The 14,503-nt window shown below is 40.7% G+C and overlaps 1 protein-coding gene across 4 annotated transcripts in view; it reads right to left on the bottom strand.

The window, feature by feature from the left end:
• Positions 1-5,824: 5,824 nt before the first annotated feature.
• LOC117400863 (voltage-dependent L-type calcium channel subunit beta-3-like) overlaps positions 5,825-14,503 on the bottom strand; it is a 51,644-nt gene continuing 42,965 nt past the window's right edge. For all 4 annotated transcript variants that reach the window (XM_059013405.1, XM_059013406.1, XM_059013407.1 and 1 more), the window contains 5 exons: positions 14,191-14,291; positions 12,887-13,038; positions 12,019-12,114; positions 11,173-11,343; positions 5,825-7,621 (listed from right to left, as the gene is read on the bottom strand). In XM_059013405.1, coding sequence (XP_058869388.1) covers positions 7,310-7,621; positions 11,173-11,343; positions 12,019-12,114; positions 12,887-13,038; positions 14,191-14,291 — 832 coding nt within the window. In that variant the 3' untranslated portion in view covers positions 5,825-7,309. The remainder of the gene's footprint in view (positions 7,622-11,172; positions 11,344-12,018; positions 12,115-12,886; positions 13,039-14,190; positions 14,292-14,503) is intronic.

Below are 14,503 nucleotides of genomic sequence, written 5' to 3'. Positions count from 1 at the left end.
GGAAGTGGAAAGGTCATTTTCATCTAAAGAGTTGTTTTTGAAAGATCTGCACATTCACATCACAGCATAAGATACAAGCTTTAAATCAGAACATCTTCAACACATGATGCTATTGCTAGTTGCTGATGCAGGTTTTAAGAGAGTTGTTAGCTATGCATTAAACATGCTTGGTACCAATTTTGTAACATCAACAGTTTTGTTTTACTTTCACTAGAAATGGTTCAACACTTCATGACCGGTTGAGACTTTGCTGAATCCGACCCCATGTTGCAATGAATCAATTGTTTACATTGCAAAGAAAGGGTACTACTTGTAACTGGGACCTTTTTAGGGTGGACCAAGTTAATATTTCCAGTGCAAAAAAAATAAAGCAGATGTCAAATAATTTGTTATGATGAAGATGGATCAAAACATTCCTTTACATTCTTTAATATGTGTGAAATTGTATAACGTCATAAAATAAAAGCACATCCATTTTTAGTAATAGTTTTTTTGTTTAATCTCTACTTAAATAGAAAGGCATTCTATACAGTTTCAGGCAGCAAGTTAAGAGATATTTTATATTTTCTATTCAAAAGTTTTTTTCTCAGAAATACACGGTCTGCATGGTAACGCTAGTATGCTGTAGGAGTGTTGAGGAGTGGTGCTAGTGCATTTTATTTTGTGTGCCTACAAAGCCTAAAGTGGACATCAAAAACAAAATAGTGCAACTTGTTAACTTTACACAAATAAAGGAAATCTAAAACACTTCTAAGGCTTACTTATAGGCTCGTATTGCACACAGACTCCTAAATGATTCACAACGAATTGTGCTTAAAGAGATGATTCCCAAATAAAGGATTTTTGTAAGCTAAGAAAGAAGACATGATATAACAAATGAACCTCCCCCTAATGTGCATAATACAGTGATTTAAATTTGTTTTAAAAGAGATTTCTAGACTTGTCACTGACTATATATATATATTTATTTATATAATTAATAGATTTTTTTTTGTATATAAAATAGGGAAATTGGTCAAACCAGTAGTAATAATAGTTAATAAAGTATAGTGGAACAGTATAAACAATCAGGTATCATGCAACACTTGCATAGGAAAAATTCTCTTTCAATCATGCTGTGGTTTTTTTTTTTTCTTCCAAAATACTGAACAATTATATAGATTTGTAACAGACATAGAAACGACTGAGTTTGAGAAGCTGCAGTATATTACAGAAACATGTTTCTGTGTTCAAACAATAAAGCATCAATCAGAAAAGAAACAGATGGGGGTTACATGAGCTGGGGTTGCACAAAGCAATAGTTTATAGGGACATGGTAATTTTTCATTGAAACCACATTTTCAGCAAAAAAGCAGAAAAAAAGTTTAAAACTTCCCTTGGTAACAGCCGGGTGCTTCATAGCGATACAGTATCATTTCAAGTAGAGGCAGGAATGGGGAAATTACAATTTGATTAACCTTGCTTTTTATATTCGGAGGTTTAGGGATTAACATGCAGTACAATACAAAATACTGTTCGGGTAAGGAATACAATGTGCAGTAATACCCTGTGGCCACCGGAGGACAGCAATGGCCCATCAAAGTGATAGATCCACAGAACGAGGCTTTGGCTACCTGAGAACCGAGAGATTGCAAGAGGTTAATTGCAGAAGTCTCAGCCACACTGTGGAGGTAAATAAAGATGAAATTTGCAAAAACTATATTTTTCTAGCATGGGCTAGTATAGTTCTATAAAATACATTTATTAAACCCCTGTTATGTTTGTCTTTGCAGAAAAGGTTCACAAAAGGTTGGCATCATGCAGACAATTACCAATTTGTCCCAAATGTAGCTATTTCTATAGGTTCACAATACTAATTAGCACCAGGGTTCAAACAATTTGAATATGCACGAAAACAAACCGGAATTGACATTCTAAACGCATGTACGTCTGGGAAAAGCCCTTTTCCCTTTAAATCGTTTAAACTGGCCTGAACGAAACAAATAAAAAAGTTTTTTTGCAACTTGGTCAGGAATTGCTGCTTGTAGTGTTTTGTATTTTAAAACTAGACAAGATGTTAACAGTTTGAATTCGTGAGTTTTGATCATGGTGCCCTCTGCTAATAAAAGGTGTCCCTTTTGAAAACCGTGCAATTGACCTAATTTACAAATCATTTAAGAACATGCCATCATACTTAAATATATATATATCTAAATAAACAAAACTATACCGATTCACAACATTTAAAACACGTCGGCTTCTGAGCCTATCTAGATTAATATCAAATTACAGATGAGTAACACCGAGCAACAGCTCAAGAACAACACAACACTACATGCTCTGCTACTGTGCTGTAATCTTAAATGTGAATTGGCGCCACCTACTGGCAGAAGAAAACAGTCAGGATTCTTCAGTCAAGGCCTACTGGTTATATTAACAGTGATACATTCGATAAAAGTTGCCACTAACTTAAGTACTAACACTCGTATTTACTGCTGTATTGACTAAATCAGAATATCTCCTATCTATGATAAAGAATATTTAGCACTATACTGTATATACGCATAGCTATCACTTTAAATTAGGAATAGAAACACTAGTTTGTAGCACATTAAATGAATCATTGACAAGAGCTCTAGAGGCACTGACGTATTACATGTGAATAATGAGAAATAAGGCGTTTTGCACTACTGTAAGCGATCCTAGTGAAAGCTTTGGACACGGTGATTCCATTCGAGCGACATGGTAGGGAAACCTGCACAGTCCTCTGTATTAATGAAACCTGCACAGTCCTCTGTATTAATAATCACCGGTATTGAAATGGGCTCTTAAGGTTAATGGCGGTTGAGTGCTAAGGCATGCAACAGACATTCCCAATCGAATCACTGAAGGGCTGTGTGTGTCGTACGCTCCAGACTGTGATTACTAACACACGCGTTATAATGAGGTGAAGGCATCGTGTGTGTGTGTGTGTGTGTGCTGTTGTGTGTTAGATTGCTTTTCAATTTTGCAGATTTGGGATAAATTGGTACTCTGTACAAGCATGCTGCCTCCTTTGGCAAATAAAAAACGGATGCATCTTTATAGGGCATCATTCTTAAACTTCCCCCCACATTATGGTTTGTGTGCCAGCAGATGGGATACCAATTACTCATTACCGTTCGAGAATCTCGGATTACTGAAAACCACTTTGGTCAAATGGATACCAGCTATTCTTACAGGGACATAACTAAAATATAGGCCTAACTCCGTAATACTTTTAAAACACACAGTTTTAAAAGGCAACGTTCTGAAATATACTGCAGCTTTCTGTAAGTTTTTTTTTCTTTTTGCTTTCCCTGTTTTCTTAAAATGTTAATTAGAAACAATCCTAAATGTGTAAACATTGTAACAGTTTCAACAAGATACAAGTTCATACCGACATAAAAAGCAGGGCCTCTTGATATATATACAAGTTTTCCAAAGCGTCTGCACGCGGGGGTCGTTTTCTGAACCCCTCCAACACCAACGCTGCAGGGGAGCTGTGACGCTGCTTACGACAGGTACACTAGCAAACACACGTCCACTTACGCCGGGACCGAGTGCTTATATGTGAGATAAGATCATGGGTTGTATTACGTTATATAAAAAAACTTTATGAGGCAATCTAAAACCCACTTAAAATGTTTTAATACGGTCAATGTTGCTATGGCAAATCATCATGCTAAAATAAAGCCATTTGATAACCCTTTCAGCCCCCACATCTTGCAAGATTAAACTGTGGCGCGTATATTTGAAACCAAATGGTGAACTGCATTTTTACACAAAACCGTCAAGCGCATTACTGCACAATTATACGCACCAGTTAAATGCGGATTGTGTATTTTCAGGAAGTCCTTGTTTTGCACGGGTACAGTAGAGTAATGTATTTTAACTACAGCACACTCTGCTTTGGTTCTCTCATTTTTACTACAACTGGTTAATCCACTGAACTCTCGCAAAGCAAAGACGCGTTTGCAAAGTCACGTGAAACTAATCGCGGTGTATGGGTGAACCGTTCAGCTGCGATTCTGTCTGTGCAGCAAGGAGTTGAATGGAGGGCTCAGAAAACGACCAGCTGCGCATCTGGTAATTAGTACAGTTTCTGTTTGATCTGCTGTCTTAATTCAATGTGCAAATTGTTATTATTATTATTTTCTGTACATGCGATAATAGTTGCTTCACATAAAACTGGAGTTCTGCCCTGCCCAGCCTGGAACAAGAGATCCGGAGCGCCAAGGAAAGACGCCGAATCGGCAGTTGGTTCCGAAAGAGAAAAAATGCGAAGAAACAAATAGAGCAGACTGTCCCTTATAAAAGTTTACCACTGTATTTTTGCAGTTTTATAATGCCTTCACCATTGTTATACTTTGCGTTTGCCCTGGTGTGCCATGTTTATTAATATGCTTTACCTAACACAAATTTACAATGCTGTACTTACCCATGCTTTCACTGTGGTGTCACACTTTGCAATGCTTTTACTATGGGGTGTTTTTAGAAGGGTCCCATAGTACCATGATTTGTTTTGTATATGCTTTACCATACCTCTCTGTGCTTTGCTATGCTTTTATGGTAAACTTCTAAACGGGACAAGGCAGACTGTCGCTCTGCACTTGGATAAATCCATGCGCATGTGGCAGTCTGTCTCCGGAGCTGCGATATCGATTTCTTCTTTTTTATGCCAGTTCCTTTTTACCCTGTTTTATAGGCGTGAAAATAGCAGCCCCTGCATATCCTCACACAACAGACACGTTTGGCTAATCGAAGAAGTTTGGGGTTGATTTGATCAACATGTACCTCCGTAAGTCTCAGCTTTAGTATTAATGCATCTCAGCCCACGAAAGAAGTGTCAGAATTAAGCAATGCGACGACACATCGTCTGTTTATGACTATCCCAACTATTTTTCTTGGAATTTCTTTTAAACTGCAGATTGCCGTTTTTATTTAAAAATAAAATTCCAAGCACTGAAAATGTCACGTTTTGCAATTCCCACAAAATTAAAAGCCAGAGACTCCTTCATCGGAGACCAAGAAAACTGCCTTCAAAGTATTGGAATCCTTACATTATACAACATAAGAAATGGGGCTGAAGTGAATTAATTTAGGTTATAATTGCATTTTGAGGGGGTTTTCATCATAAACCACTCCAGCTTTGCTCTTGTGGTTTATGGAGTCACCAGAACCCCTTGATGCAATTAGAACCTTATACTAACTGGTGAGCAATTTTTCTCAATGGGCTAATCCAGATGATATTTCCCATAATACACTTCTGGTTGACACAGGAAACACACGCTCATTCACATCACATGGCCACAGAAATACCCTACAAGTCATTTAGGAGTGTAGTCTCCAGGTCTAAGTTTCTAGCAATGAGAGTTTGATGCAATCCAGGGAGACTTCCCAGTGCTGTAAAATGCTTTAAAAACCAGCTGTGGCTTATCAGGAGTAAAGGATCAAATCAACTCCTAAGTAACTCATGTAATTAATGGCAATTCCAGTATTATTTGTTTTGAATATTTGTCTATGGAATACTGGCACTAAAAACGAAACCGTTTAGGTTTTTTTTTTTTAACTCCTTTGAAAAGATGACGTCTGCAGCAGCCCAGCGATACAAGCTGTCATTCATTAATACTGTATCAAAATAACCAAGCAAAAATTCATACCATATGTTTAAAAAAAAAAAGGAAACAACACCCTCTCCCTCTGGTTAGCAACAGAAGCAGGATCTAGCAGGCAAATGTGCAATAAGACCCCCCCCCCCCACCCCCCCTTATCTAAAGGCAAGCTTTGTTCCGTGTAGCAGGTATTTCAACCCCCCCCCCCCCCCTTTAAAATGTACATCGTAAAAATGCAAACTTAGAGAAAAAAGTGAAAAACAAAGGCAGCCAAAAATCGAGCGATCCCCATTGTGATTCTATAGAGGCATGTTTACACTTGGATTCAATCAAAATTATAGCACAGCTATATAACATGGGGAGCTTGGTGCTACGCCGATAGCGGCGCTATCGTTTGTCTTGGTTCCTGCAAGGAGCGTTAGGATTACTGGTCCTAGGCTGCCGTTTCTCAAGGATCGTATACTGGTATTGTGTTGTCTTGTAAATCAGAAATTTAGACAGTCTGAAAGGCTTTTAAAAAGCCGAAAACAAGCCAAACCGACTAATCAAAATCTGCCGTGATTGGGTGACTGTGTCAAAATCAAGTGCATTAAGGTCTACAACAAGCAACAATACTCTTCCCAGTCAATGAGTGTAAACAGGACATGAACTAAACATCGGTCACGGACAATCAGAACGATCTGGTAATCTAATGAATTATACATCTAATCTGGCCTCCTGAAGACTTAAAAAAAAATGAATGAATACATTGTAATCCTTTTTATTCAGCTGGGTTCGGTTTAGCCCTGTTCGGACACTCTCTGGTTTAGTGGTGATTTCGCGTCGGTAACACTTTTTGTAGTGCAAAAATTGGCATCAGCAATATTAACTAAAATGCTGAGGATGATCACTGAGGATTTTAGTAAAGTAGTGGTGCAGTGAAGTGAATGGAAGTCCTCAAACTCCAGACTAGCATATTTCAAATGTCATTTCACAGGTTAGCAGGCAACACCGGGAGCCAGCTGTAATTACCTGATTAGCTACCTACTATTCTTCTACTCTGAAGTGCTACCACATACGCCAGTGCTTAATGAAAAACATCCTGTAGTAACTAGAGTGGGACCTCACATCTTACTCCGCGGATACCTACAGCACAGGAAGTGGATGAGTGTGCCATTCAAACGGAGATCGAAAAACTACAGCAGATAGAAGACAAGATGTAAACGGCTTCAAAATGTTCCACTGTTTTTTTTTCTGTCCCTTTACTTTATGATGTTTATGATGAGTACTTCTCATTGTAAATTACTCAATTACGTTTTTCTGTTAACCTGCTTTAGCTGCTCTTCAGTTCCAGCTGCCTGCTGTAAATACAAGTTCGATCAGATCGAGGGTTGTTTTAGAAGCAAGGCCAGCACGAGCTAGTGATCTGCCACAAGTTTGCTTTAGTTTTGCTGGCAATACACTGCTGTGCACTAGATGGCGCTGGTGCTTACGAATATAAAGCCACTGGCTGATCTTGCCAGGCACACTAAAACTGAAGAGCACCTCCTGAACTCGGAGCCACCCTGACACGAGAAGCACTCCGAACGATGGCAAACATCATAAAAATCTAAGGGAACAGAAAGAAAAAAAAAAACTAATATGAACAACGCCGCTGACAAAAGTGTTACCGTCACCGACTGCAACCCCCCCCCCCCCCCACCACCACCGGGTGGCGCTCAGTAGCTGTCCCGCGGCCACGCCCGGCTGCGCTGGCGGTTGTTGTGCTCGTTGTGGCTCTGCTCCGAGTCGCGCTCCAGCAGCCGGTCCTGGGAGTCGTGCCCGTTGGCGCTGCGCAGGCTGGGGGTGGGGTTGCGGTGGGGTTTGTATAGGTCCTGGTAGGCGTCCGAATACTCGTCCGTGTCAAGCTGGCGGGAGCCGCGCTGCGAGGGCGGCTGCCAGGCCCTGCCGTCCCCTCGCGAGGTCTCACTCGTCTCGTCCGACTGCACCAGGCTGTCCTGCTCCCCCCGCTCCTCCTGCAGCTGCTGCTCCTGAAGCAGGGAGACAGGGAGACAGTCAGCCAGTGCTCATTCAAAACCACGCTGAACTGAGCCTGCTTTTACCAGCCTAGAGGGAAAACGCCTCTGTGGTGAACAATACCGAACGAAACACTAAAACGCCAAAACTCCAATAATCAGAACGCCCATGTGGAAAAAACAATGTCTTTTGCAATATAAAAGTTTTAAGGTAGGCGGTATAAAAGATCAGAAGCTGTTTAGATCATTCAAATAAAACCCTTTGACATGATGCAATTAAAATATTGTTACCATGTACTGATGCAGTGGAGAAGCACAATATGAAATTATAGAATGGGGGCGAGGGAAAACACTAGCATGATATCATATGTGAATGGGTGGGCCTTTTAGTACAGGTTAGCTATTTTAAATTAGATTCCGTGTTGGGGTTGAAGTGGGGGGGGGGACGGCAAAAAAAGGGGTTTATTACAATAATTATTCCAATTACTCACCCCGTTAAATAACCGATCATTCAATTAATTCCTGTGTCTCAGAAAACTGTAAAAATGTTAAGCAGTAGCAAGGGTTAGATGAAATATTGCAGTGGATTGTTTTTATTGAACAGTGAATGAGCAGCACGGTGCTTTTCACTCAGACAGACAGGTGAATCTGAGCACGTCTCTAGCAGGGATCACAGCTCTAGCACAGTCAGGGAAAGCTCTGTGTGTACAGTGCGTCTATGGTGATGTATCGAAGGGTGCTATTAAATGGCTGGTTTCACACTAGCTGTGAAACCAGCCAAAAAAAACAACTGGTGCCTGTGTTAAACTAGAGTGCATAGATGACAAAAGGTTAAAAAGTAGCTGGAAATTTAATTTCTTATTTATATCTTTCTCCTATCCCCCTTGCTTTTTTATAAGATCATTAAAAAATACCCACGTTTGTGAGTAGATTTATAATCCTCTGCAGATCTCCAGCCCCCTTATTAGTTGCCTTTGCTCACTGTTTATTTTTGCACTACCCACACAGAGCCATCCCGGCTGCCCTAATGCTGTTACTGTGCTTGAACTACAACAGAGCTTAACCGGAGTCTGCGTACTGCATGCAATCTGGGATTATCCAGAGCACAACAAGAACCGAGCCTTAATCTGGGGGCCCAATTCAATTCAATCTGGGGAGGGGAGTGAGGATATACAAATGCATGCACTGCACAGCTAACCAACACCTCCACATTTGCTCCATGTTTTGCATGAATTTTATTTTAGCCAGATCATTGTTCCAAAATAGACCTCTTTACTACAGACTGCATCTAGCACTGGGATGGAAATAAGGCACCCACTGCATAATGGTTACAGCTGTTCCATGCAGGTGGAGTCTTGACAGGAATGCTACAGTGATGGGTGAGCTGGATAACACCAAAGTGAGGGTGCTTTGAAAGCAAGTATGGACAAAGTCAAGTCGATTCAAATCATATTTTTTTCCATCCAAACATTCATCTTGCAAAGCAAATTAATGTCATTGTAAGACAAATACTGAAGCAGAAAAGGGCTCCATATTAAAAGCAGTGGGTATTGATTTCATAGATAAACTCGGTTTTGGAGATAAAAAAGTAATGACAAACGTTAAGTTTCTTTTGGTATTTCTAAATTATGCACAGTTTAATAGTTATGCATGAGCATCTAAAGCAATTGTTTAGCAGTACACAGCTATGGCCAAAAGTTTTGCATCACCTAGAATTTAGGATTGAGAAAATATATATGAACATAATTTAGATCTTTTATTTAACATCCTGTAATCAAATAAAGTACAAAATGATCTCTCAAAAGTCTACCGGAAGCCATAATAGTAGTACAGTATTTCATGTTAGATTTCGAAATTCAATATGTTAACGTAACATTATTCAGCAGGTTTCATTCGACTTTATGAAGCAAAAATAGTTAATTCTATAGGACGATGCAAAACTTTTGGCCATAGTCTAAAACAACTGAAGATTAGAAGCATAGCGCAAGGCAGACATAGGACTGTGTTTAATCAATATGACTCTGTTGTGTAAACTGGCTCAACTGAACAGCTTGTCTCTATAATGCTGTGATAGCTACAAAGGTGCTTTCATTTTGATGAATTCATTCTCTGTATTTGGAGAACTGAGTGTATTGCCGCAGTGCTGAAGTAATAAGGAGATTGAGAAATCATCCACCTAAATTTAGATCCAGGGAAAGGGACGAGTAAAACAAACAAGATGCTTTTTAATAAAAGGGATCTGATAATTAAACTAGAAAATGCATTGCCAATATTGAGAGCAGTATAGTTTGAATATCAAGCTTGCTCCAAGCTCACTGTCCACTTGAGAGGACAGGTCACACTGTAGATGACAGGTCGTGTGTTACAATGCTGTGAACCCACTGAGAGGTCCTGTGGTGGAATCACAGCATTTAACAACCTGTCGGGCAGCGATTGCTTTAATGACGGGCTGAAATTTCAAATAAAATGTGTTTAACTGAAGTCACATTGAGGACTTTTGACTTTCTTTTTCGTGTGGTGAAATTCAGTTATGGTTATCTGTATCCTGTAACTGCATGAGCGAGATTGTGAAAGATCTTCTTTACTCCACATCGAAATGAACTCAATTTTACCATAAAGATCAAATACACTCCGTGATGTTAATGTAACAGAAATACGAAATAATGATTTGGAGCAACAAGAAAAGAAAATCATCTCAAACCGTGCTGTGACTTAAAGGGCTTTTTAAGCGATCTAGTGCTGTATCAGCCAGGGCTGTAGCAAGCTTGAATTAGCTAGTTTCACCCCGGAGCTTTCAATAAAAGGGGGAGGAAGAACCGGGAACATCTATGCTCAGCAATGCAGGTACTGCACAGGCAGGCAGGGCTGGGAGTCGGAAGAGGACTTGCTAGGCTTTTTAAAATCAGTTTCATGAGACAATCTATTTGCTTTTATCATATTCGCCAGCCAGCACACCTACTTATTGGTTTGGTACAGCCATGCACAGCCTGTCAGATGACCAGCGGTGCAGCAGACTTTTTCAAATGCAAACCCTGCTAGTCCAAATTGACCTATAATCCAAAAAGCATCTGTAGAAAGTAAAGTTAAATTTCATAACGCTGTGCTGAAAAAACATCCCTAACTGCTTTGCTTAGCGAGAGTCTACTCTACTGAGGCCAACGGAAGGTAAGACCACTGATGTTTAAAAAGGTTAGCAAGGATTCCTTTAACATGGTGCAGACTGATCAAACCCTTTGGGAGTCAGAGAGTGAGAAAGCGGGGCTAGGGAAAGAGGAGATGCTGCAAGACCAGAGAAGGAGAATAAACTGTAAAGATGGCAAACCTCCTGTGAAAGTAAAAGCAACAAAAAAAGGAACAGTCAATAAAAGTGTATTATTTAACTTTTAACATTTTTCAGTTGTAGCGAAAACAGTTTTCTGAGCCTCTGAATGTAATGTAACCCTGTAGGACTCACCACGCACACACACACACACACACACACACACAGGATCTATGACATCGCCTCTGATGCCTTATGGGAGACCCTGCCTGCCAACCAGATGATTCCTCCCCAGCGCTGCCTGTACCTGTAAACTGGATATGACGGAGGGTGGTGTCATCAGGTTTTGTTCCAGTAGGGGGTTGATGGGGGTGGAGCCAGGTAGATGTGTCGCACGCCAGTACACCTCCAGGTATTCAGCCAGGTGTTCACAAGCATCCTCCAGCTGGTTCTCATCGAGGATCACGTCGAACATTTCCTGGGGAGGGCAAATAGGGTTAACCGAAATAACAGAGTATCGTTAAGCACACTAAAGAAAGCTTCCTGATTTCAAATTCTGACTTCTGGATAAGCATTGCTAGATTTGTGATCACACAGAAAGTTTGCTATGAAGATGGTGATTGTCCTAACCCAGGGGTGTCCAAAACCGGCTCTTCCACTCCTGGTCTGACCCTGTTCTAAATTGTTTAATTGAACCAATTAAAACCTCCGTTCAGACCCTGGAGTCGTGATTTAATTTTACCTGTTAAACCTGGACTGGAATGACCATCCAGAACTCTGATTGGACACCGCTGTAAATCTGACCACTATCCTTACAAAGGGACGTACTTGTAAAATCTGTCCTGTGTTTTAGCAATGCACAGCTTTTTAAAGATTCCTTTTTAGCAATTTTAGCAAATTGACATTTTTTAATCTCGCTTTCTTTCACGAGAAACTATAAAATCAGACAAATGCTAAATATAAATATAGGAATTATTATATATATTTGCAAAGTAACCACAGTGGGCATCATTAAAGTGTACTTGTGTATTTTTTTTTGTAATCAAATCCTTCAGGCACATTTTAGCAGGCATATTCCCATGTTTAAATGCACAGTTACTGCAGAGGCAGCGGGTATTTCCAAATAACCGGATTGTCTTGCTCTGGCACTTACCGGGGGGCACTGGACAAGTTTATCCCCGGCCATCATCTGCACATTCAGGTGTTTGGTCTGAGACTTTCCCCTCGACTTGATCAGTCTCTGCAGCACCTGAAGAGGAGACAGTCGGTCGTACTCACGATGGCAAGCATTGCAACTCGTGCTTCATTCAGTGGTTTTGAATGACGAATACATACATCCACTCCATTCGCAATCAGGTTTGCCTGTGTATCATTTTGACATTGTGAATTGCAATATACAGTTGAACCTGCCACAACCGATTTCATTGCTTCCTGAGGTCCATCGGGTATGTGAAAATATCTCGGAGGGAGTCGTTGTACTACCTTGTGGTTCTTTTATTAATGTCTAAAACACCAAAGTACAGTACTGCATGTATACTGTACAAAGACATCTGTGAAAATTAATACAAAACTAAGCATTGTAATACAGTATTTAGCCATTTACAAAGCAGCAGTCAAAAAACAGTTCTTACCGCGCTCTCTCAGTCTGTGCCAATTGACAGTTTTTTCTGCACTGTGTGCAACTGAAACCATCCTGTCCTGCTAAGAGCTGAATTTAGTGTTCTTGATCCGTAATAAAATGTGCATTGATCAGTTTCCATCAGTACCGTCCAGCTGGTAGCAACCTGTGTAAATGGCACTTGCCAGAGGTCTACAGGTTAGAGGGGATCGTATCTTACAGGATCGGATGTGACAGGTTCTACTTGAATTTACAATACGGAAAATCAATTAATAAGACATGTGGCTGTGAAACTTTAATAGGTGTCTATTTGTCTTCTGCTTGTGTGTTGATCATGGCAGGATTCTTGATGTGCAGTTTTATTTTTAACACCCACACAGACTGGCAGAAAGACTGGCCGTACCTTTGGCGAGGACACCTTGACGTACACAATGATGGGAGCGAGCGAGGTCTTGGCGAGTTGTGCCGGATTATTGATTGTGTCTGCATCCAGTACCACCAGCTGTAGAGTCTTAGCCAGCTCAAAGATCCTTTCAATCTCGCTCTGCACCTCCGCTGAAAGAGGAAAAGCACTTTCGCTGGGATGGAAATGAAACTCCTGTTGCACTGCAGTTTCACCCATTCCAGGTTTTACTATGAGCCTAGATTAGCCACAGGGTATAGGTAACAAACTCAGGTGTGTCTAACTATAGCAAAACCAGGAATGAATCAAATCATTTTTTGTTATTTCAAATACACAGCTTTAGTTACTGCTTCCCCTTTATAAAAAAAAAATGCTTAGCACCTTAAACACGTATTCAATACAGGACTGTTTAAATAAGAACACAAACCAGTTCTGTGTTATTCTTTTGCTTTCAATTAGAAGTTAACCATGCTTATGTATGTGGGGTGCTGGCCTTCTGTGTGAGCTCAAGTATTGCCGCTTGTGGGAAGTAATCTGAAAATCTCAGTTATCCTAATCTGATGGTACAGCGTTTATAGACAAAGCAGGTTTTGGTATTTCTAAGATGCTGCTGGGAGGCAATGAGAGTGTTTTGTGATGCGTGTCCAACCTTTAAAAAGGCTCACGATTACACTGTGACTCACCTAAACTGGAACGTGTGTTGGAGCGCTCCATGATGGTTTAAAAAGGCTCACGATTACACTGTGACTCACCTAAACTGGAACGTGTGTTGGAGCGCTCCATGATGGTTTAAAAAGGCTCACGATTACACTGTGACTCACCTAAACTGGAACGTGTGTTGGAGCGCTCCATGATGGTTTAAAAAGGCTCACGATTACACTGTGACTCACCTAAACTGGAACGTGTGTTGGAGCGCTCCATGATGGTTTAAAAAGGCTCACGATTACACTGTGACTCACCTAAACTGGAACGTGTGTTGGAGCGCTCCATGATGGTTTAAAAAGGCTCACGATTACACTGTGACTCACCTAAACTGGAACATGTGTTGGAGCGCTCCATGATGGTTTAAAAAGGCTCACGATTACACTGTGACTCACCTAAACTGGAACGTGTGTTGGAGCGCTCCATGATGGTTTAAAAAGGCTCACGATTACACTGCGACTCACCTAAACTGGAACGTGTGTTGGAGCGCTCCATGATGGTTTAAAAAGGCTCACGATTACACTGTGACTCACCTAAACTGGAACGTGTGTTGGAGCGCTCCATGATGGTTTAAAAAGGCTCACGATTACACTGTGACTCACCTAAACTGGAACGTGTGTTGGAGCGCTCCATGATGGTTTTCTTGTTGAGAATGGATCGTTTGGCGAGAGAAAGGTCAGCAGTTACCCGTGTGATAGATATTCTGAAACGCCAGAAGAGTAAAGGTGTAAATCAGACTTTAATATTGGAACTAGGCAAACTGATTATACCTCGTTTCCATGCAACACTCAACCCAGGTTTGAAAACCCTGCTGCTCTGATACTGCGTTTCCATGTTAGTTTAGTCAACCCGCATTGGCTGCCAATCCAAGCTGCCCCGGATTTTGTTTTGGACCCTTTCCCAAAGCGGGCCAAA

Source organism: Acipenser ruthenus, chromosome 45 (assembly GCF_902713425.1).
Source record: "Acipenser ruthenus chromosome 45, fAciRut3.2 maternal haplotype, whole genome shotgun sequence".
NCBI lineage: Eukaryota > Metazoa > Chordata > Actinopteri > Acipenseriformes > Acipenseridae > Acipenser > Acipenser ruthenus.
Note: the sequence above shows the minus strand (reverse complement) of the source record. Positions and strands in the feature narration are given on the sequence as shown.